Raw genomic sequence first — 25,808 nt, forward strand, 5'->3', positions numbered from 1 at the left:
GTGTGTATATATATATATATATATATATATATATATATATATATATATATATATATATATATATATATATATATATATATATATATATATATATATATATATATATTTCTGTAAGGGGCGAGTTTTTCAAACATCCTGACATTCTTGGATATGATTTTAATTCAAATCCTTTGAATATCTAAATCGTAAATAAGTCCGAAAATTTCTCCAGTTTCATAATTACGAAAAAAAACAACAACAGATAATTTAAATCATTTCGTTCATGTATTCATGTACAGTTGGACACAAGAGTTCCTATCATACACCATTCTGAAGAAGTGCAGTGTCACTTACTATTATTATTATTATTATTATTATTATTATTATTATTATTATTATTATTATTATTATTACCTTAAATCATTATAATTATCATTTATCATTATCGTTATTATTATCATCATTATTATTATTATTAATTATCAGGAAACATTTAGTGTTTGAAATCATACATTTTTAAGGTGATTTCAATCAAATATAAAACTCTTCGTCTATCTCAAATTTTATTTTTATGAGAATTTTTTTTCCTTCTTAAAACCAGGAAAATATGACATTTTAACAGCTAATGTAATTACAACAATCTGAAACTAATGGAGATGGTTTGGGTATGCTCTTTGAAGTCCCCAAGAGCGATTAGTTTTCAAACTCTTACTGGGCACCACAAGGCACTAGAAGAATTGGAAGATCCAGGCCTACATGGCTGAGGAATATGAAGCGTAAAGTAGGAGGTGATGTATGAAGAAGTATTGAATTTAAAGGTCAAGATGAAGACGACTTGCGAAATCTAACAGAGGCCCTTTGCGTAAGTAGGAGTAGGAGGAGATGATGATGATGATGATGATGATTATTATGATGAAAGTAATACCAAACAGTATCAGTACCTTATAAGGAAAAATAGATAAATGTAATATTATTGATTAAATGTTTTTAAGCGTGTTTTAATCAAGCGATGGACACAATTATCAGCATCACCAAATAGCGAAAGACACAGTCACTCTTTTTAGTGAGGCAGATTTGCACCGACTCGCAGTGGTGCCGTTTTAGATCGGAAAAGTCTCCTGATCGCTGATTGGTTGGACAAGATAATTCTAACCAATTAGATAGAAGGAAACTTTTTCCGAGCTAAAAGGGCACAATTGCGCGTCGGGTCATATGCGAATCATTAAGAAAGAAGTATGACTTAATTGATGTATTTCGTTTGCCAGTCGTTTCCAGTTTATCGAAGAAAGAAAGTATCATATCCAGTAGAGATTTTAGAATTGAGTAACTGAAACTGAAAATTGTCAGAACTCAAGTAAGATCCAAGTGACTGATGATGTAGCAGGCTACACTTATAAAAAAGATTTCAAAGACTCAGAAAAAACGAATGTTGGTGCAAATTTGGATTTCTAGTAATGTATACATCTTTATTTATATTATGGTAATTTATTAAAATAAAGGCGCAGATTTTACCTTACGTGGTTTTTTAGACTATTTTTCTACCTTTTGACGGATATATAATTGCTGTATCATAGGTTCATGAAGACTCAAATATGTTTAAAACTAATTAGAAGTATAAAGATATCTTCATCTCGCGTATTGGGAAAGTTTTCTCTCTTAAATTAACTCCATTTCATCAGTAATGAAACGAGAAAATCAGTTTAGAATCATCTTAATCTAATGTATGCTCATTTACCTCTATCCTTCTATTAATGACTTCCTTTCAGCACCTTCATTAAGTATTGCGTAACCTCTTTTCCCCCGTCGAAGATATGAATACCAACAAGAGGTTCATTATGAATGCTCCAATTCCTTCAGTGTCTCATTGTCTCTCTTTGTCGTCTCAAAATGTGTCATTTTGAAATAATGGAATTAAGAATGAGATCAGTTCTCATTTCCAGAGTTTTGTCTTTCGTGCTGGACTTTAACACGACATGGAAAGGCAATTTAATCTAATACACTTTGAGCTTTTGAATGAGGAAGTGACTTTTGATAAATATCACGTAAAGGATTAATTGTTTTCACCATTATGGTTATGCAAAGCTATGACATGATTAGATTCTCTGCTAATTTTCTATCAGAAAGATTAAGAAAAGTAAGAAAAGACAGCAGTCCACTCTCTAGGAATTTTATTCGGAACCTAGGAAGTCCAAAGGGAATTATCCTAATTGTGTATATATATATATATATATATATATATATATATATATATATATATATATATATATATATATATATATATATATTCATCATCAGCATCATCACCTCCTATGCCTATTGACCCAAAAGGCCTCGTTTAGATTTCACCACTCGTCGCTATCTTGAGCTTTTAATTGTACTCCATTCATTATCTCCTACTTCACGCTTCATAATCTCCAGCCACTTAGGCCTGGGTCTTCCAACTCTGTTTAGTACCCAATGGAGCACAGTTGAAAATTTGGTGAACTAATCTCTCTTGGGGAGTGCGAAGAGCATGCCCAAACCATCTCCATCTATCCCTAATCATGATCTCATCCACATTTAGCACTCAATTAATCTCTCTCTCTCTCACACACACACACACACACACACATATATATATATATATATATATATATATATATATATATATATATATATATATATATATATATATATGTGTGTGTGTGTGTGTGTGTGTGTGTGTGTGTGTGGGTGGGTTTTGACATAGCCACAAATAGCATTGTAGAGAAGGTATCTTTTCTAATAAATAGCTCTCCCTTTGTTGGTGATTTGCCAATATACCTCATTAACTATGACGCCATATCAGCATGCATACACTTGTCAAAGAAATTCGGTGAGTGGTATCGGTAAGTTGTGTTTTCAAATCTCTACGTACAAGGCTGTATGATTTATTAGATGTAGACGTACTGAAATAATAACCAACTTAACTTTAAAATGATGTTAAGTGTCATTGGATGACATATGATTGTTAACTGACTGGTTGAAATCACGATGACTTTCTGAAGATGAAGGTAAAGGAATTATTTGATTGCCTTCATAAATGAGTTGGGGACCAAATCATTCGTTATTGAGGCTGTATGATTGCGTGTGTGTAAATCAAAGCTGGATTTTTTCTGTTAAGTATATTATTCCGATGATGTATTTTTAATATTGTCATTATCATTATTACTAGCTAAGACAACTCTAGATGGAAAAGCAAGATACTATAAGCCCTAGGGCCCCGACAGGGAAAAATTACCCGGTGAGGAAAGATAATCAGGAAAAAGATAGAATAATGTGCCCGATTGTAACTCCATGTAAGTGAACTCTAACCCAAGACAGTGGAAGGTCATGGTACAAAGGCTATGGCACTACCCAAGAGTAGAGAACAATGGTTTGATTTTGGAGTGTCCTTGTCCTAGGAGAGCTGTTCGTCATAGCTAAATGAGTCTCTTCCACCCTTACCAAGTGGAAAGTAGCCACTGAACAATAATTGCAATGCAGTATTTAAGCCTTGAGCGAAGAATTTTCCGGTTATCCTATTGTCAAGTGAACGAGGAAGGAGAAAAATGCGGAAAGAATAGGCCAGACTTTTTATTTTCTGTGTTGACAAAGTAAAAACGAACCGTAACCAGTAAGTGGTCCACTGTAGTACTATCTGGCCAATCATAGGAGCCAATAAGTCTCTAGCGCTAGTATCTTAGCGAGTGACTGGTGCCTTGGCCAACCTACTACCCAGATATGTAGAATATGTTCTGGTGCATCTAGAAATTCTCTTGTTGAGAGCATAAATTAGGTTACTAACAAATCACTACTTGATCAAGGAAGAGAGGAATTGGGGCTGCTGTATCTGGATAGAAGTAAATCTTGCGCGTCCACCCCCCCCTCGTCTGGATCCCTCGTCAGGCTGGGAGGGGCGGAGAGAGGAAAGGTCCCCCTTTGTTACCTTGTTTGATGTCGGCTACCCCTAAAATTTGGGGAAGGCCCTTGGTAAATAGATAGATTATTATGTAGGCCCTAATCATTATTATATCATCAGCCAAGCCACAACCCTAGTTAGAAAAAAAGATGCTATAAGCTCAAGGGCTCTAACAAGTAAAATAGCCCAATGAGGAAAGGAAACAAATAAACTACAATAGAAATAATGAACCATTAAAATAGCATATTTTAAGAACAGTAACAACATTGAAATAGATCTTTCATATGTGAACTAAAATTTGAAAAAAAAAAAGAAAATAAAAAGAGAAACGAGATATAACAACGTGCCCGAGTGTACCCACAAGCAAGAGAACTCTACCCCAGTGGCAGACCATGGTACAGAGGCTATGGCACTACACCAGAGTTATGGCATATTATGGTAGGTTACTGACGGTTAAGGAGCACCTTCTGGTGTGCTGATCAAAATCTGTATATTATGTTAGATTTGGATTGTTTACTTTTATTTCTAAATTTAAGTTGTGAGAATATATGTTTCTGAGGTCATTTTTATCATATATTAGATTCTTAATATAAAATTGGTGTTTGTGATAGGGCTGAATATACTCAGCTGTCCTTGTCCTCAGCCTTTGTCTAAATTTTATAATTCAATCCAATCAAAAAAAAAAAAAAAAGTATTACTGTATCTCTGAAGAACAATATTCCATTAAAAAACTCGAAAGATTTTTATGACAATTCCTATTGTCACTTATTCACAAAGGTTTATATCTGCCAAACAGGAAAATATCATAAAAAATAGAATTGATCAACACAAAAATAAAATTGTAACACGTTAAGCAAGTGCTAGAACACTTGTTCATATTAGTTTAATGAAGAAAAAATGTAAATGCTCAAGAGAACATAGCAAACGTTGTTCACGTTAAACAGGCTAAACTGGTTCATGCTGGTTAAATGAAGAGAAAATGTTTTAACATCTGTTCAGATCTAAAATCTGCAAATTTTTAATATTGGTGCAGACACAACCTCTGTTACACCTGCTGTTTAACTAAGAAATTGCATACCCTCATGATCACACACACACACACACACACACACACACACACACACACACACACACACACACACATATATATATATATATATATATATATATATATATATATATATATATATATATATATATATATACACACACAAACGATTATACAGTTTACCGTACATATACGTGCATATATGTGGTCTTATTTATATATAACAAAATATATATGTATATATATATTATATATATATATATATATATATATATATATATATATATATATATATATATATATATATATATATATATATATATACAGTATGTATGTATTTATATTTATATATACAAATTTTATAGTTATATATATATGTGTATATATATATATATATATATATATATATATATATATATATATATATATATATATATATATATATGTGTGTGTGTGTGTGTGTGTGTGTGGGGATGTTGTATATATTGTCTCCATTGCTGTCTGACAATATTTTAGTTTTGGGAGAGAGCTGATACGAGGTCACACTGTTCAATGCGTTTTATGATATGCCAGAAGAGAAGCATTAACTATTTAGAAAGAAGAGTATGATACAAATATAGCTAGATATATTTTTTTCTTTTTAATGGGGAACCTCACACCTAGTCGTGCCCTGGTCAGCATTCTGAACAGTAGTCCTGGATCCTTTATTTATATCTGGGTGGTATTGGAAACCCGTGTAGTGTCTCGTGCTGAAAATATTCATCATAGTGCACCTATGGAACGATAAATCTTTTTCTATACTTGAAATTCGATTATTATGCTTTAGTAATCAGAGGAACAGAAGTTTGAACTCAAAACTGTTGAAGCATATCCACCTGTCAGTCAGTCTTTCACTTCGTATAGGACAGTCGTCTTATCCAAGCAAGACTAATTGCACAAGGTAGAAAAGGCATCGTTAATAGAACTGCATTTTTATATGGAGTTATTATTGCACGGTAACTTCACACTTCACAAGTAATGACTAGGAATTGTCGTCTTACGTAGAATGTAATTTAAGTATTGAGACAGAAATGTAAATTCAGTGAATAAATTTAAAGTAAATTCTGGTATTTGAGAAAGTCTTATTAGCAATTCCAAAAAGTCTTTGCGAGTGATGAACACAAGACGGAAGAAAGTCATCAAAGAATCAGATTGCACAGTTAAGAGAATGATCCTTTTCCGTCCACTGCCAGTCATTGAAATCATGATCCTGCTCCGGTCTTTTATAACTTCTCTTTGTTCTGAGGCCTGAGGCTTCCTTCTTAAGTCTCACATTCATCCTTTATCTTTTCATTTATTTGATTTCTTCACAGGATCGGACTTAAAGACTGTATACCCTTTAGAGAATATGAATCTAGAAAACGGGAAAGGATTCTGAAAATAGAAATCCCAAGCGTGGTTTACTTCCAAAGACATGTTTCCGTCGATAAAACTCACCGAAAGTTGAAGATGGAATAAGTATCGCCCAAAAGAATTAATCCCCAACGCGGAAGTTATGATTCCATTGCAGTGGTCAGCCTTTTTGGAAGAGGCTGAAAGTTGTGGTGATTGACAGGACTTGTGCTGAACGGTTCGTTCTCGCCAAATCCCTTGATGGCTGTCCATTACCGAGTTATCTGTTATACGGAAGCCACAAACTTGATGTAATTGAGGGATATTAATGAAATCACCAGAGTTTCAGCGGGTGACAGCCAAACTGAGATGAGAGAGAGAGAGAGAGAGAGAGAGAGAGAGAGAGAGAGAGAGAGAGAGAGAGAGAGAGAGAGAATTAAATGACCACTCTACCTTACACGGCGAACTAATTATAATATGCATTTATGAATTCATTGATACCACAGTTGGCTAAGGCACCAGCCACCCGTTTAGGTACTACCGCTACATAGTTATTTGGTCCTTTGATTAGCCTGACAATATAGTAGATCACTCTCTGGTTGTGGCTCATTTTGTCTTTGCCTACACTTTCACCGTATAGTCTGGTCTATTCTTTCCACATTCTCCTCTGTCCTCATACACCTGACAACACTTAAAATAACCGAAAAATTCTTCTTAACTCAAGTTTTTTACTAGTTACTGCACTGTAATTGTTCATTGGTGACTTTCCTCATGGTAAGGTTAGAAGAGACTAGCTATGGTAAGCAGCTCTTCTAGGAGGACGACACTCCAAAATCAAACCATTGTTCTCAAGTCTTGGGTAGTGCCATAGCTTCTTTAACATGGTCTTGCACTATCTTGGGGTAGAGTTTTCTTGCCTGAGGGTACACTCAGGTACACTATTCTATCTACCATTTTATTGTGGAAATCGTACAGTTTTAATAATCTTTCACAAACAATAAAACACAAAAGGAATGGGAGCACGAAAAGGGAAGGTATTCATTATTATATCCATTGTAAGGCAATCTGTATAAAGATGAGCTAATTAAGTCAATAAAAAATCATCATCCTATCCCCCTACGCCTATTGACATAATTGGTGAACTAATCTCTCTTGGGGAGTGTGAAGAGTATGCCCAAACCATCTCCATCTATCCCTCATCATGATATCATCCACATATGGCAGTCGAGTAATCTGTCTTACAGTTTCATTCCTAATCCTGTCCTGCCATTTAACTCCCAATATCCTTCTGAGGGCTTTGTTCTCGAATCTACTAAATCTATTGGAGATTGTTTTACTGTCATACCAATAAGAAATATGTCTCTTAATTAACCCAGTTATATGTTATGTCGGCCTCTACTGATGCACCTCCACCCTTTTGATAATGGAACAAATACTTCTCCCATATATAAAATATTCAAATGCTCTGTAATTTAATTCTTCAGACCACTCAAAGGTTACCTTACCATACCATTTTCATTTGGTGGTTAGTCTTGCAAACATGATATTTTAGTGCATCAAACTACCAGCTAAAAGCGAAAAAAACCTGTAATATTGTTAACTTTCACTCAAGACTCAGGATTTTTTTTTATTGATTTCGTAGTCATTTCATCATACAGAAGTATTTGATTTTTTAATCGTATAAAATTCGATTTCTTTAAATATAAAAACTATAATATCGTTTTTATGTTCCTGTGTGTTTTAGGAAATTAAACAGTTGCATTTCCGATGGGGCAAAAGAAATAGAATACCGAATAGTCTGGCCTATTCTTTCCACATTCTCCTCTGTCCTCATACACCTGACAACACTGAGATTACCAAACAATTCTTCTTCACTAAAAGGGTTTACTACTGTACTGTAATTGTTCAGTGGCTACTTGCCTCTTGGTAAGGGTAAAAGAGACTCTAGCTACGGCAAGCAGGTATTCTTGGAAAAGGACACTTCAGACTCAAACCATTGTTCTCAAAATCTTGGGTAGTGCCATAGCCACTGTACCATGGTCGTCCACTGTCTTGGATTAGACTTCTTTTGCTTATGGTTACAATTGGGCATGCTGTTCCATCTTGTTTCTCTTCCACTTGTTTTTTTTTTTTAAGTTTTTATAATTTTTATATGAAATTTATTTTAATGTTACTGTTCCTGAAATATTTCAATTGTTGGTTGCTTCTCTTGTAGATTTTTTATTTCCTCATTTACTTTTCTCACTAAGCTATGTTTTCCTAGTTGCAACCCATTGGGCTTATAGCATCCTGCTTTTCCAACTAGAGTTGTAGCTTAGCAAGTAACAACAACAACAACAACAACAACAACAACAATGATAATAATAATAATAATAATAATGATAATAATAATGATAATAATAATAATAATGATAATAATAATACAAAAGGGGCTTGGGGTCGTGTGGAGGAGTACAAATGTTATTCAAAGCATTGAGAGTGTAATAAAGAGGGCAGCTGGAGACAAGCATGTGACCAGCTGGTTTGGAAATAGAGAAATAAATTGAGTGTACTGGGTTAATTGAATGCAAAGTTAGATACTGGAAAGAAAAATAATTTGGCAGGTATAAAGTGAATTTTAAGGACGACAGTGTTTCACAAATGATCGTGGAAAATAAGGTTTGAATTTTTGAAAGTTTTTTTGTTAGAATATTCATGAGAGAGAGAGAGAGAGAGAGAGAGAGAGAGAGAGAGAGAGAGAGAGAGAGAGAGAGAGAGAGAGAGAGAGAGAGAGAGAGAGAGAGAGTCATCAGTCGTAATGACATGAATAATTATTCACATCAGGACTGTGTGTGACAGAGAGAGAGAGAGAGAGAGAGAGAGAGAGAGAGAGAGAGAGAGAGAGAGAGAGAGAGAGAGAGAGAGAGAGAGAGAGAAACTCAATCGTATGTACATGAATAATTATTCAAATACATGAAACCGTGAGAGAGAGAGAGAGAGAGAGAGAGAGAGAGAGAGAGAGAGAGAGAGAGATGAGAGAGAGAGAGAGAGAGAGAGAGAGAGTCAATCGTATGTACATGAATAATTATTCTCATCAAACTGTGTGTGAGAGAGAGAGAGAGAGAGAGAGAGAGAGAGAGAGAGAGAGAGAGAGAGAGAGAGAGAGAGAGAGAGAGAGAGATGAGAGAGAGAGAGAGGACCCAATCGTATGCACATGAATAATTAATCGCATAAATCCAAATATGTGTATTCCACATAGATAGTGTGGTCCATTTTATAACCTATCCAAACACAACAATCAAATGTAATCAGCAATATCCTGTTTTCGTTCTTAAAACCTACTGTTTACATGTTGTTTCCTTCTGCTAATCTTCAGATAACGGAGAGATAAAGCTGTTGTGTTCTTTATCTGAATTCGATGAGTGACTGGGTCACTCAAATTCTCTTGAAGATTTGCAAAGGAAATGGTCGTCACAGATAAATACGTTTTTGTTTTCCTGAATAAAAAGCCAATTGTTATTACTTACGTGATTCCCGTATGGCTAAAAGAGAAAAAAAAATTAATGAGTTTTTATTTTTCCATATTGTTAAAATTCAAAAATTCTAGATTAGATTATTTCAATAGCTTAATAGTAAGGACATAGAAAAGAAGGCAAGGCAAAATAGTCATTTTTGTTAAACTGTTATATAGAAAAGTTTTTCATACTTTGATGTATTTTCTTGTTTTGATATCGTTCAACTCCCAAAATTTATTCTTACAGAGGATTCTCTAAGGATCCCAATATACTAGAGTTTAAATGCTCTTGAAAGATTAAAGGTCCCTCGTGAGTATCAGATAGGCTTGGAACAGGACAGTGCCCTGAACGCCTGAAAGTCCTGTCTACCAGGGATGGCCTGGCCAGAGCAGCCGATAACTCGTAGCTATCGAGCTTGAACCGGGATTCGAACTCATGGGTTGTGGTGGCCTGTGTGGTAACGTCCCGGACTGGTTATTGCCCGACTGGGGTTCGAGTCCTGCTCAATACGCGTTAGTTCCTTTGGTTCCTTTTTATAGTTTATAGTTTATGACATATCTGCTATTGACGTTGTTGATAGTTTATATAGGACATATCTGTTTTGACTCTGTTACTGTTTTTAGAATTATATATTGTTAATTTATTCTCATCATTTATTTATTTCCTTATTGCCTTTCCTCACTGGGCTATTTTTCCCTGTTGGAGTTCTAGGGCTTATAGCATCTTGCTTTTTCAACTAGTGTTGTAGCTTGGCTAGTAATAATTATAATAATAATAATAATAATCTCACCATACTTATGAGCTAAGGATAAGGGTTTGGGGAAGCCTAAAGGTTTACCTGATGAATCATCAGCAGCCATTGCCTAGCCTTCCTTGGTCCTTGAGTGGAGAGGAGGCTTGGGCGCTGATCATATGTATATATGATCTAGGGTATTATCCTGCTTGATAGGGCGTTGTCAATGCCTCTGCCATTCATGAGCAGCCTTTAAAGTAAGGGTTGCGAGATAAGGACGTTTCTAGCATGATACCACAACTTTTAAATATAATAAAGATGTGAAAGTAGAATATTCAATGATTTTCATAATTTTGGAAACTTTAGACAAATATTTACTGGTAAAGTTATATTTTTTTCATGTCATAGTCTTTTTTTTTTTGTTTTTGCGTGAAATAGGTTTTTTTTTTTTTTCAATTTTCAAAAGATTTACCATTTTTAAGAATGGCATCTCTTGTCCTTCATTGAACTAAAGAATGATTTTTTTTTCTCTATAATATCTCTGTACTGAAATTTATTCAAGGCCTCACATACAGTATCATGCGTTAGTGAAATTAAAGTCAATTTTTGTTAAAGTTTCGATTATATCAACGGATAAGATTTTGAAACGTTCTAGATATTAACATTTTTTATATGTGTTTGATGATTAAAAGGAAAGTATTAAGAGCATCTCTGCTTATGAACTGAACTTAGTTTATTTTATCCTTGTAGAATATAAGTATTAAAATGCAAATGCTTAATGAGGTCCGTCTTAGCCATTTAAGCACATGAAAACATGTAATTACTTAAAAAATCAGTTTCATCTATTTCTTTTTTTCCACTAAGTGAATGAGACATTTTGTGCGTGCGTGTGTGTGTGTGTGTGTGTGTGTGTGTGTGTGTGCATGTATTCCTTAATCTAACAACCACTGGAGTGACAAGGGCGTGCAAGGGCATACACAGGAATACGTGCGAATTCCCGGCCAATTCGATAGTTTTGCATGAACCCTTGGCAGCATGATGTATTCTTTGGCACGACACGCCAGTATTTCAAATACAATAGTTTTTGGAATATCCTTCGTAAGACTCAAGGGAATGGCCCCATGTGAAAAATTCTCTCTCTCTCTCTCTCTCTCTCTCTCTCTCTCTCTCTCTCTCTCTCTCTCTCTCTCTCTCTCTCTCTCGGATACCAACTATATTTGAAAAGATACAACACCACACAATGTGGCAATTTCTTTACATAAAAAATAGCAAATACTTTGAATAGACTTCCAGCGGATATAATAAACATTAATACAGTAAACGAGTTCGAAAATAAGTTAGACAAGATCATAAGAACTCTCTAAATGCTTAAACTAAATCGCTCTACCCAAGAGCAAATGGAGTCTCTGCGGATGGACTGAAATGTCTTTGAGACCTCTCTCTCTCTCTCTCTCTCTCTCTCTCTCCTCTCTCTCTCTCTCTCTCTCTCTCTCTCTCTCTCTCTCTCTCTCTCAATCGAAGCTTTGTAGCATTCTCTTCTATGTTCTAATTTCAGTTTTGAAGAACTTTAGATAAATAACTCTAAAGTGAATATCATTCATATTATTAATTTCAGTTTACGTCTTCAAGCTTGAATCAAACTTCAATGAATTTTAACTGTTATTTCAACAAAGATTACAAAAAGCAGTTTGTTTCAAACTTACAACCTTAAAAGAAAGATAAATAAGCTGAAAAGTTCATACATTTTGCGTTTATTCTTCATGAATAAATGGTTTAAAACTTGTATCTTTCAAAACGATATAAGAGAGAGAGAGAGAGAGAGAGAGAGAGAGAGGAGAGAGAGAGAGAGAGAGAGAGAGAGAGAGAGAGAGGTGAACTCGGCTGATTATGTTCCACACTTCGTATAAGAGCATCCTGTCAGTTCTCTTGATATACTTGCATGGTATAAATCTCTCTGGACAGAAAACCTGTTCAATAATACACCCGAGATAAGGAAGAAAAACACATTTTTATTTTATGTTTTTGGCTTTCTCAGTACGATTGTTTTTTCAGTTTTGAAATTGTTGTTATTATTATTATTATTATTATTATTATTATTATTATTATTATTATTAATTATTATTATTATTATTATTATTATTATTACTTGCTAAGCTACAACCTAGTTGGAAAAGCTGGATGCTATAAGCCCAAGGACTCCAACAGGTAATAGCTTTTCCCTTTTCTGAAATCAGGTGGCACTGCACAAATATTTCCTGCATTATTTTTGTAAGACGTCCTTGTTATATTTTTCAACAGACATTGCAAGTCACAATAGAAATTATATAAACATATATTTCATACATTCTTTAAAAACACTTCAAAGTTATTTATGCTTTGCAATTTTAAACCTTCTTTAAAAACGATTATTATATATATCTTTCGAAGTTGAATGTTCTAAATATTTGGTTCCATTTGCTGAGTAAGACAGGATTTGGTTTTCCCTGTTGGAGTCCTTGGGCTTGTAGCTTCCTGCTTTTCCAACTAGGGTTGTAGCTTAGCTAGTGATGATGATGATGATGATCATCATCATCATCATCGTAATAATAATAATAATAATAATAATAATAATAATAATAATAATAATAATAATAATAATAATAATAATACAGGATGGGGGTTGAAGGGGAGCGTGAACCTGACGATGTAATATTGTTATAGAATTGGTAATAGCGAAGAACACGTAGCAAAATGTTACTATTCCTGCTGTGAAAATTTAAACTGCAAAACACATAAAACTAAATAAAATACGGTTGGAAAAAATAAACAAAACTTCAATGGAGAAGTGACTGAGCATATAGATTTGTTTGGTGTGTGTGTGTGATGTCAAGAGGAGGATTGTAAAATGGGATCGGAGTTTTTTTTTTTTTTCTTTTTTTTTCCGAAAAAACTTAAAACTTAAAACCCTGTGTCAGGGATAAAGATGAAAAATAGAAAAGAGAAGACTATTCTACCTTATTTCTATTACTTTTTTAAGTTTTTATAGTTTATATATGAAAGATTTATTTTAATGTTTTCACTGTTATTAAAATTTTATTATTTTAATTGTTCATTACTTCTGTTGTAGTTTATTTATTTTTTCGTTTCCTTTCCTCACGGGGCTATTTTTCCGTCTCGAAGCCCTTAGGCTTATAGCATCCTGCTTTTCCAACTAGGGTTGTAGCTTATCTGATAATAATAATGATAATAATAATAATAATAATAATAATAATAATAATAATTATATTGATATTAATAATAATGTTAATTAAAATTAATTTTTTTGCACTTTTGTTGTTAGATGTACAGTTGGACACAGGAATTCCTGGTACACCTCGTTCTGAGGAAGTACATGCCCGCATATAAGTTGGTGGATGTCCAGGGTGTTTGAGAAAGATTTCCATTTCTCCCCTTTCTGGACGACAGGGGTCTGTATGGTTACTCTCCGCACAGTAAGGGTGTATTTCATCATAGGTAGATGTGTCAGGAATACCTATGTTCACATTTACCACTTGCAGTTATAGCAAATGTTCCCAAATAAGTAAAGTTTTCTATTAAACTATTGAAGAATATTGGTATTTCTTTTTAAAGGTTTAAAAGACACTCATGAGTGGCCTTTAAACCTTTAAAGGCAAGGAACAGTGACATTGCCCTAAATACATATGATCAGCGTCCAAGCCTCCTCTCCAACCAAGCTAGGACCATGGAGGCCCAGGCAATGGCTGCTGATGACTCAGTAGATAGACCCATAGGGTTCCCCTCCCCCATTTTTAGCTCACAAGGATAGTGAGGTTGTAGACACTACTAGAAACTATCTAGCGTGAGCAGGTCTTTAACCCAAGTCGAGCAGATCGCCAACCAGGGACGTTTCCAATGGACCACCACATGAACATTTCATATTTATTGATTTAGGTTTATATCTTTGCTATTTGCTTATCCTTCTTCCATTCGGGTGTTAGTTTTAAGCCTTGTTACATGATGAGGTACTGTTTCAATGGAAATAATAATGAATCTATTTCTTTGGCTTGAGATAAAAAATAAAAATGGAAATCTTCACAAGTGTAGTGCAAGCGCATTTCTATCTCACTCTGCGATCGAACCCATAATTCTTCAGATATAAGGCTCTGGCAATACCAACTGAAGAGAAGTCATAACATATTTTGGCAAGCTAGATTATTATTATTATTATTATTATTATTATTATTATTATTATTATTATTATTATTATTATTTGCTAAGCTACAACTTTAATTGAAAGAGCATGATGCTATGAGCCTAGGGGCTCCAACAAGGAAAATAGCCCAGTGAAGAAAGGAAATAGGGAAAAATAGCCCATTGAAGAAAGGAAATAGGGAAAAACTAGAAGAGCAGAAGAGCAGTTTAAGAGCAATAATAACATTAAAATCAATTTTTCATTTATAAACTATAAAAAGCTTAAAAATAACAAGAGGATAAAAACTTCTAGATAACAAGAGGGACAGAAACAAAATAGGAAAGTGTTCCCGAGTGTACCCTCAAGCAAGAGAACTCTATCCCAAGACAGTGGGGGCCATGGTACAGAAGCTATGGTACTACCCAAGACTGGAGAACAATGGTTTGATTTTGGAGTGTCCTCCTAGAAGAGCTGCTTACCATAGCTAAAGAGTCTCTTCTACCCTTACCAAAAGGAAAATAGCCACTGAACAATTGCAGTATTTTTTAACTCCTTGAGTGAAGAAGAATTGTTTGGTTATCTTAGTGTTTTCAGGCTATTCGGTGTATGTGTAGGCAAAGAAAAAACCTGTAACTAGTGAGAGGGATCTTATGTAGAACTATGTGGCCAGTCAAATGACCCAATAACTAGGAGCTAGTGACGACTGTAAAGGAAGAGACAGAAATCGCCAGGTTCTTCGGAAGTTATTAGTTAAGACTAATAGTGACTCGACCATTTGATACTCATCAGAAAGATAAACTTGCATCTAATTTGACGATGTCATAAGTTTTAAAGAAAATGCATTGATGCGTCCCAGAATTCGTGTAGCCAACCTTTATCTTATCCCAGGTCATTGTCAAAATATAATGAGTTGCAAGACGAATGAGTAAGCTCTATTAGGACAAAAGACAACCATCGGATGACGTTTGGGCCTCGCAAAGAGAGAACATCCTAATAAACTTGGCTGACAGGAACTGATGAAATCAGCTTCTGAAAAAGAAACCGACTGAGCACGCCTAAATACCTGTGCCACTTTTGGGGTTCTTTGGATGAAAACCTCGTTGTGGGTTTCCATTTAAAGGTTTAAAGACCGTTCTTTCTGGAGGGTACACTCGAGCACACTGTTCTATATCTTTTTCTCTTCTTGTTTTGTTTAAAGTTTTTATAGTTTATAACAGATATTTATTCTAATGTTGTTACTGTTCTTAAAGTACTTTATTTTTCCTTTTTCCCTTCCTAACTGGGATATTTTCCCTGTTGGAGCCCCTGGGCTTTTAGCATCCTGATTTTCCAACTAGGATTGTAGCTTAGCTAATAATAATAATAATAATAATAATAATAATAATAATAATAATAATAATAATAATAATAATAATAATAATAATAAATGGCAGAGTCAAGAGACAGTGGCATTGTCCTTTCGAGTAGGACAATGCCCTAGACACTCAGCAGATAGACCTATAGGCTCCCCCAAACACCCCATCCTTAGCTCACAAGGATGGCGAGGCTGTAGCGACCAAAGAAACCAAGTAGTTCTAGCGGGACTCGAACACCAGTCAGGGACGTTACCACATCGGCCACCTCAACCCTAAACATCATACTCCACACCCAGATATAAAATGTAATATTTTCAGAAAATACCTTTTTGTCGCCTTTTTCAAGATGAAGGTAATAAAACTACCTTGCATTTTTTCGTAACCACCATTTGAGTGTGAGTGGCCTAATGGAGTACACTACATTGGCTTCCAGAATGTGATCATATCTTCTACTGCAATAGAGGAAGACTGAGAAGGACGTTCACAGCTTCAATGGTGTAAGACATTTCTCCTGGTTAAGCCATTTAGGGAAAGGAAAGATTTTGAGCTTAATCTAAATATTTTTTAGGCTTTGAAGTTATTAAGTATTGAGATTCTTATTGAATTTTATGACCTCTTATTAAATTTATAATATTGAATACTTATTGTTTATTTATATTTTCTTTTATACATAATTAAAATGAAGTTATTGTTATGGAAGTTAATGTCGTAAAGTTCGAAATTCCATTCGTATTAAAGTGTTTTACTAATAACTAACAAAATTATAATAAAGTCCAATATTTTTGCAGTAAGGGTTATATATATATATATATATATATATATATATATATATATATATATATATATATATATATATATATATATAAAACTCTGTTAAGCATTTTATGTTAACACCAAGGTTTCAACAAATCTCTTTTGCACTAGTTATTACTTTAACTAAAGTCATACTAAGTGTTTTATGATTCATGCATTATGGCTTCATGAAAACAATGTTAACTAGAACGGGTATTCGGTAGAGCGCATACCTTCGCTAATATCATGTTGTATATCACTAGATAGGCAATGGAATTCTTCACATTTTGGGACTAGTTTCGCGGAAATCAGATGAAAATTGCCCACGACATAGCAAAAAGACTTTTTTTTCGTGACCTTGACTTTTGACCCAGTACCCCCAAAATCTAATGAAATACGCATTGGATTATTGCCAATCATCCTACCAAATTTCATGAAATTCGGTCAATTTGTTGTTGAGTTCTGCCGAGAACTAACAAACAAACATACAAACAAATAGATAATTATTAAGCGCCTATCAAAACATAACCTCCGCAACTAATTGGCGGAGTTAATAACTAATAGCAGTTTAACTTTTAGGAGGTCTAGTTATTGCTAAAAATTACAAGCATTGAAGACACACTAAAATTTTGATTGTGCACTCATGGTATAAATTATTATTATTATTATTATTATTATTATTATTATTATTATTATTATTATTACTTGCTAAACTACACCCCTAGTTGGATAAGCAGAATGGTATAAGCCCAGGGGCTCTAACGGGACAAACAGCCCAGTGAGGAAAGGAAACAAGGAAATATAAAATAATTTAAGAATAGTAACAACATTAAAATACATATTTCTATATAAACTATAAAATACTTTAACAAAAGAAGAGGAAGAAATATTATATAGAACAGTGTGTCCGAGTGTACCTTCAAGTAAGAGAACTCTAACCCAAGACAGTGGAAGACTATGGTACAGAGGCTATGGCATTACTCAAGACTAGAGAACATTGGTTTGGTTTTGGAGTGTCTTTCTCCTAGAAGAACTGCTTACCATAGATAAAGTCTCTCTTCTACCTTTACCAAGAGGAAAGTAGCCACTGAACAGTTACAGTGCAGTAGTTAACCCCTTGAGAGAAGAAGAATTTTTTGGTAATCTCAGTGTTGTCAGGTGTATGAGGACAGGAGGATCTGTAAAGAATACAGCAGACTATTCGGTGTATCTGTAGGCAAGGGGAAAGTGAACCGTAACCAGAGAGAAGGATCCAATGTTGTACTCTCTAACCAGTCAAAAGACCCCATAACACTCTAGCGGCAGTATCTCAACGGGTGGCTGGTTCTCTGGCTAACCTACTACCTACAAAATGAATAATGCTGATTACTTTAGTTGGGCGCCGTTGATTCCTTTGTTCATTTGATTACTTTAGTTGTACACCAAGAGACGAATCGTCTTCATGAAATGCTAGTTTTCATCCCAACAATATTAAGTATCTTCAAATATGAACTTGTTAAAACGCGCACTTGCCTTCACCACTGTTATTGTTGTTAATAACCTTTTCATGAACGGTGCCCATGAAATTTAATTATAATCCCTTGTAAAAGCTAAGGGCTGAGTAAACTAGGATAATTACAACATACTTGTGTCAAGTGTTCTTCAAGTGTTGTTCATCATAACAAATACAATTTATGCCAGAGAAACGGTTCAGCGTTTTGAGAACTGAAGATAACAAATAACAGCTATTGTAATTACTAGTAAAGCTTGCAATGTCTGTTTTAGTGGAATAACGTTAACATACGAGTTTTGTGGTCTCATCGCTATAAAGGAAAAAAAATAAACTCGCTATGGGGTTTTAAGTTTGCAATATATCAAGCCATTTTTATGCCAAACCCAATTTTGTATATAACACCTTTTAATGCTAAGGATTTTAAATGAACATCAAATCGGGATTAATTCTTTGACATGATCCCCTCTGCAAAGCTTTCTTTTGTCAAGGAACTGGCATGGCTAACTGGTAGATCATTGGGCTAGCATTTTCAAGGTTTGCGGTTCGCGTCCGTCTCACGGCCCACCCAGTCTACCAAACAGTAAATAGGTACTTAACTGTTTATCAACGGCGGAGTAGAAAGGTGTTTGGCCACCTACTCCACAAACCTTATGTTTTTATACTTAATACTTAATTTATATATATATATATATATATATATATATATATATATATATATATATATATATATATATATATATATATGCTTATATATATATATATATATATATGTGTGTATATATATATATATATATATACATATATATATATATATATATATGTATATATATATATATATATATATATATATATATATAGAGAGAGAGAGAGAGAGAGAGAGAGAGAGAGAGAGAGAGAGAGAGAGAGAGAGAGAGAGAGAGAGAGATACATACATATATATAGATATATATATATATATATATATATACATGTAATTATATATATATTATATATATACATACATATATATATATATATATATATATATATATATATATATATATATATATATATATATATATATATATATATATATATATATATATATATATACTGAATTTAATGGAGCCAGCTCTGTAAGAGTCGAGCTTTTAATAATTATAATAATATAATATAATATACATGTCTCTTAACAAGACTAAATTCAACATTTTTGGAAGCAGATGATAATATAAGGGTCATTAATAAACAAGTATTAAACCTTTCTCCTTCCGATGATATTTCATCTTCTATTAAATATTCAATTCTCATCATTTCCGTCTTTCTTCTATTTATCTTGACCTCAACTTCTTGTGATATTTCGTGCACTTTGGTAAGCAATCATTGCAAATCCTGTCATGTTCTGCCAATAAGGACAGCGTCATGAGCATACTCAAGGTCAGCTAGTTTCCTATTATCAAACCAGTCAAATCCTTCTCTACTATCCCCAGCTGCTCTCTACATTTACAAAATCCTTCGGGAGAATAAACAACATAGGTAACAACACATTCCCTTGGCGTACTCCACTGTTCACTGGAAATTCACTTCTCTCTCACAAGACTAAATTTAACATTTTTGAAAGCAGTTGCTAATTTGGCATTAATAAACAGGTATTTTAGATCTGTAATCTGTATGCTCTACATGTTATTCAATACCCAAAGTTGGTCTATCTCCAGATAGATAAATAGACATTAAATAAGCAGCTCTTCTAGTAGAGGAATCAAGCCATTGATCTGTAGTCTTGGGTAGTGGCATAGACTCTGTACCATGGTATTCCACTGTCTTGGGTTAGAGTTCTCTTGCTTGAGGGTACACTCAAGCACACTACTCCATATTATTTCTCTTTTTGTTTTTTTTTCAAGCTTTTATAGTTATCTGTGTAATGTCTATTTTAATCTTATTACTGTTCTTAAAATATTGTACTTTAATTGTTCAGTACTTCTCTTGTAGTTTATTTAATTCCTTGTTTCTTTTCCTCATTGAGCTATTTTTCCCTGTTTGAGCCCTTGGGCTTATAACATCCTGTGTTTTCAACTTGGTTTGTAGCTTAGCAACTACTACTACTACTACTACTACTACTACTACTACTACTACTACTAATAATAATAATAATAATAATAATAATAATAATAATAATAATAATAATAATAATAGTTATTATTATTATTATTATTATTATTATTATTATTATTATTATTATTATAATGATAATAATAGTAGTAATCACAATAATATTAATGATAATAATAATATGCAGTCTGATTTTCCTTTCGTATTTTTGTCTTCTCTCCCGAATTAGCGTCTGACTCGAAAATAAAGTTCTTTCATAGATTCCTGGACCGAATGTGAGTAACTGAAGTCCAACGCCCATTTAGTAATTGTCTCTCCATTGGACAGAAACTAAATGAAAATTAGTCATTCATCAGAGTAAAAGCTCTTCTCAAAGTAATCCAAGATTTGAGTATACAAAATCATATTCTTATTCATTACACCAATATTCATAATTGATAAGGCTGGTGATGTTGTAGGATTCAAGCAATGATAAATAGTAGATTCTCTGGAATTAGAGTTGATTAATGCCAGCCTTGTTGGTAAATAATCATAAATGGAGATAAAGGGTAAAGTTGATGTAGAAGTTTTATTATTATTATTATTATTATTATTATTATTATTATTATTATTATTATTATTATTATTATTATTATTATTATTATTATTATTATTATTATTATTACCTTCGTCATCTTCGTTGCGGCGAAGGTTAGGTTTTGATAGCCACGCGTGTATTTCTGTTTGTATATCTGTATGTGTGTGTAACTGTGATTCTTATAACTAAAAAACCATTTGACCGAATCTCATGAAATTTTGTGGGGTGATTTGCCATGATCCAATGGCACTTTGATTAGATTTTGGGAAGGATTGGTTCAAAGGTTAGGGTCACGAAAAAGGTCCAAAAACATCTTTTTGCTATATCGTGGTCATTTTTTATCCGATTTCCATGAAACCAGTTTCAAATGTGCATAATTCAATTGCCTATCCCGTGATGTGGCTTTGGCGAAGGTATGCGCTCTACCGAGTGCCTGTTTTAGTTACTTATTGTTTTGACGATGAAGAGAAAGAAAATGTAATATACAATGTATACGCGAAAGTTAAAACTAGCTCAATATGAATATCATTATATAATGATACTCTGGGGGAACTTAGAAACTATATTAATTTATTATCTTGCTTTGGAAACGCGAGGAAGAGAATGAAGAACGTTTGTCATTTTACATTCGTTTGTATTTTTTTTTATTTTTTATTATGAAATATGCATTTACAATCTTACAATTTATAACATGAATTTACATACATCATAGTATATTTACATAAACGATTTTTTATTTTCCATGTACTGTATTTACAATTGATATATTTACTATTTATTTAAATATGTTTCTGAATAGAAATATATCGACTCGTGAATACTTTTTTTAATAGAAGTTTTAATTCCTATTTTATTTAAATTTCCCGAATCCATGACCTTTCTGGCAAGTTTAAATATCCTTGGAAAAGTTGACTTCCTCTCCTGTTGGGTAACTCCCCAACTGACCCTTTCCTCTTGGTCATTTCTTTCCTTCTTCCCTTTCCTGGTGGCAATTACTTCCATTTCAGTCTTTTTCCTAATGCATTTTCCCTTCCCACATTTTCATATCTGCGTAGGGGATCGGTTATTTTTACCTCCGCCAAGGAGATTATAAAGTGCTCTGCGTTTATTTATGTTTGATGGGCGTGTATTTATTTATTTATATTTTGATAGGTGTATATTTATTTATTTGTTTTGATAGGTGTATATTTATTTATTTAGGTTTTGATAGGCGTAATTTTTTATTTCTAATTTTATAGGTGTATATTAAATTATTTGTGTTTTTATAGGTGTGTATTTATTTATTTATATTTTGATCGGCGTGTATTTATTTACTTATATTTTTGTAGGTGTATATTCATGTTTTGATAGACGTATATTTATTTGTTTATGTTTTGATCGGCGTATATTTATTTATCTATGTTTTATAGGTGTACAGTTATTTATTTATGTTTTGATAGGCGTATATTTATTTATTTATGATTGTGATTCGCTTAACTCAAAAACTATTTTACCGAATCCCATGAAATATGTTGGGATGATAAGGAATCATGCTACCATTTGCAAAATCCAAGTCAACAAAAAACACTTTTCAATTATTGGTGGGGCAAAACATAGCGAATTTCTAACTACCCTTGAGTCATTATATATCAAACGTCTTGTTCCTTCTTTAAACTATATAATATCTCTGCCTCTCCTCTTTTCTTAGCATAACTGAAGTAGTAGGTGGGTAACAATTTTTACTCATTCGTTCTTCACCTTTTTCTATGGATGGTCTGGTGAGCACTGGTTCTCTTGTGTTTTACTGTTTTAGTTTTTTACGATTTTCTGTTATAAAATCAATAATGTTTTAATACTCTTTTACTATTTTGTTTTAAATTATTGTACAAATTTTAAGAATCTTATATTTATATCTTTTACAGATTGATAATGAACATTGTAATGTTCGAAACGTCTCTAAATAAAGTATGGCCTGTTAACTGATGTTTTTGGACCCTGCTGCACACCAAATATATATATATATATATATATATATATATATATATATATATATATATATATATATATATATATATATTTTATATAGATACAGTATATATATATATATATATATATATATATATATATATATATATATATATATATATATATATATATATATGTTGTGTGTGTGTGTGTGTGTGTGTGTGTGTGTGTGTGTGTGTGTGTGTGTATAAACATTTCGATAAAATGTCACCAAAAAAAAAAGACTAATTCTTATGATATTTGTTATTTATGAAATCCGCGTAACGAAGTGTGAAACATTATTCCAAGTTTCTGTTACAATGAAACTTTTTACTTATGACTTTTATAGTTACCATTACAGTTTTACAAAGGAATTCAGAATTCACAATGGTTCTCCCTTTATTGTTTCATTCCAAATCCAAGACATCCTTTTGTGTATGGCATTCTAAAGAAAGGTAGCTACGCAACCCTTTGGGGGCAAGGCAAGTTTCTAATCGAATTTAAGGGACAGACGGTAAAGGAAGAGTACTGTAGTCTCGAAGTTTACCATTCCAGCCAGCGACTGTTGTTCTTTTGTTTTATTATTCATACCATGAGTCATGGTATGACAATGAAACAATCTCCATCTGATTTTGTAGATTTGAGAATAAATCCTTCAGAAGGATATTGGGAGTTAAATGGCAGGACAGGATTAGAAATGAAACTATAAGAGAGATTACTCGAGTGCCATATGTGGATAAGATCATGGTGAGGGATAGATGGAGATGGTTTGGGCATACTCTTTGCACTCTCCAAGATCAGCTGGGCTCCACAAGGAACTAGAAGAGTTGGAAGATCCAGACCTACATGGCTAAGGACTATGAAGCGCGTAGTAGGAGATGATGAATGGAGAAGTATTGATTTAAAAGCTCAAGATGGCAACGACTAGCAAATCTAACCGAGGCCCTTTGCGTCAGTGGGCGTGGAAGGAGATGATGATGATTATGACCTATTTCCTACATAAAAATAGCTTGGAAATAGGACTTATACAAATAAATTATTTACGGGGAAAATTAACTGGTGGAGAGAGAGAGAGAGAGAGAGAGAGAGAGAGAGAGAGAGAGAGAGAGAGAGAGAGAGAGAGAGAGAGAGAGAGAGAGAGAGAGATTTTTTTTCATAATGACATTTCATGGAAATTGACGTCATTTTTACTTTGAAGCTTAGTCATTTGAGTGAAAATTAAAACAAATATAAATACGACACAAAAGTCAATGTACCTCAATCCGTGGAATATTTTAGGCCTACACTGATGAATCCCATTTTCCTTCTCCCATGCAAAAATTGCCCCTTTGGTCTTTCGAAAAGCATTCTACACCTAATTCCAGCCTCTAAAATAGAAGAAACAAAGACAGAAAAAAAACTGGCACATTATCACAATTTATCTGTCCAAAGCCGACTTGCATTCTAACCGTAGCTAGTGGATCCCCAGACTAACAGGCCTCTCACCATCCATAAATATACTGAAGGAAATCAATGAAGTGTCAGGAAGAGAGATGTTCGAAGAAGATATTTTTGGGCCAGGATGTCAAAAAGGAAAAATCCTTGGCTGGTGATAGGGGGTTGCAACATGCATTGCTTGTTTAAAGGTTTTAAAGGTTGCTCATGAATGGCGGGGCAAGGGACAGTGACATTGCCCTATCGAGCAGGACAATGCCCTTGAGACTGACCATGTACACATATGATCAGCGGCCAAGCCCCCTCTCCACCCAAGCTAGGACCAAGGAGAGCCAGTCATGGATGCCGATGACTTAGCAGATAGACCTATAGGCTACCCCAAACTCCCCATCCTTAGCTCACAAGGATTGTGAGGTTGCAGTCAGGGACGTTACCACATCGTCCAACACAACAGGATACAATGACAGCTGATAGAAAATGGAGTTTTTCATTAGATTTTTACCTTTTTTTCTCACTTTTACTATGCATCATAAAATGCTTCTTAAGATTTCGCTATTTTGCAAGGAATCCTCTTCGTGTTCTCATTATGAAAATTGAGTTTTTTAGATTTTCAACTCAAAAGCATGCTAGGTCAACTAAATCAATTATATAATTTTGTTTCTTTACAAGCAACTTTGAAAAGTTAAGAAATGTTACGATGATTTGCACTAAACTAATCTACTAATATACTATTTGATTTCTTATTCCAAGACTGTGTAATAACTGAACCTTCTCCATACTTCATCGGTTAAGGTACCCTGACACTTGCACGACTTTTTGTCACGAATTTGTCGTGGAAAGTCGTGACATTTTGTGGCACGAACCGAAAGATCAAAAAAAGAAAAAAATTACCTCAGAATCACAGCTGACCTATCACATTGACACGAACTGGCACGAGTTCACGCATAGTTTGCGCACTTCCCGCATCGTCCCGATGAGTTCACGAACAGTTCGCGCATAGTTCACGACCCGGTCACAAAATTTTGAAATTTCAAAATTCTCGTCACGACATGCCGCGATGTCACGACGGGTTTACGAACACTTCACGCCAGTTCACGACGAGTTCACGCCAGTTCCCGACTCGAGTCGTGACAATGCGTGCCACAAATTCGTGCAAGTGTCAGCCTGGCTTTACATTGACTCTTGTTTTAGCATTTCCAAGTAGCCGTGTTCCGATTGAAATTAAAGAAAAAAAAAAGATTAACATCGATCACCCAACTTTCATGTATTTTTTTCTATTTATAATTATAAGTAAATTAATACATATTCAATTAAAGTTTACTTACTGTTTACTTTTAGGAGCAGCACATTACTGTAAATTTTGAAATTGGTG

At 33.7% G+C, this 25,808-nt stretch overlaps 2 protein-coding genes across 2 annotated transcripts in view; one reads left to right on the top strand and one right to left on the bottom strand.

Moving 5' to 3' along the window:
• Window positions 1-25,808, top strand: part of LOC137631835 (facilitated trehalose transporter Tret1-like) — a 495,928-nt gene that overhangs the window by 216,789 nt on the left and 253,331 nt on the right. The window lies entirely within an intron of this gene.
• Window positions 1-25,808, bottom strand: part of LOC137631836 (prohormone-1-like) — a 246,324-nt gene that overhangs the window by 80,268 nt on the left and 140,248 nt on the right. The window contains exon 3 of the mRNA XM_068363843.1: window positions 9,824-9,838. Coding sequence (XP_068219944.1) covers window positions 9,824-9,838 — 15 coding nt within the window. The remainder of the gene's footprint in view (window positions 1-9,823; window positions 9,839-25,808) is intronic.

The sequence above is a fragment of the Palaemon carinicauda genome, chromosome 40 (assembly GCF_036898095.1).
Source record: "Palaemon carinicauda isolate YSFRI2023 chromosome 40, ASM3689809v2, whole genome shotgun sequence".
NCBI classification, from domain to species: Eukaryota; Metazoa; Arthropoda; class Malacostraca; order Decapoda; family Palaemonidae; genus Palaemon; species Palaemon carinicauda.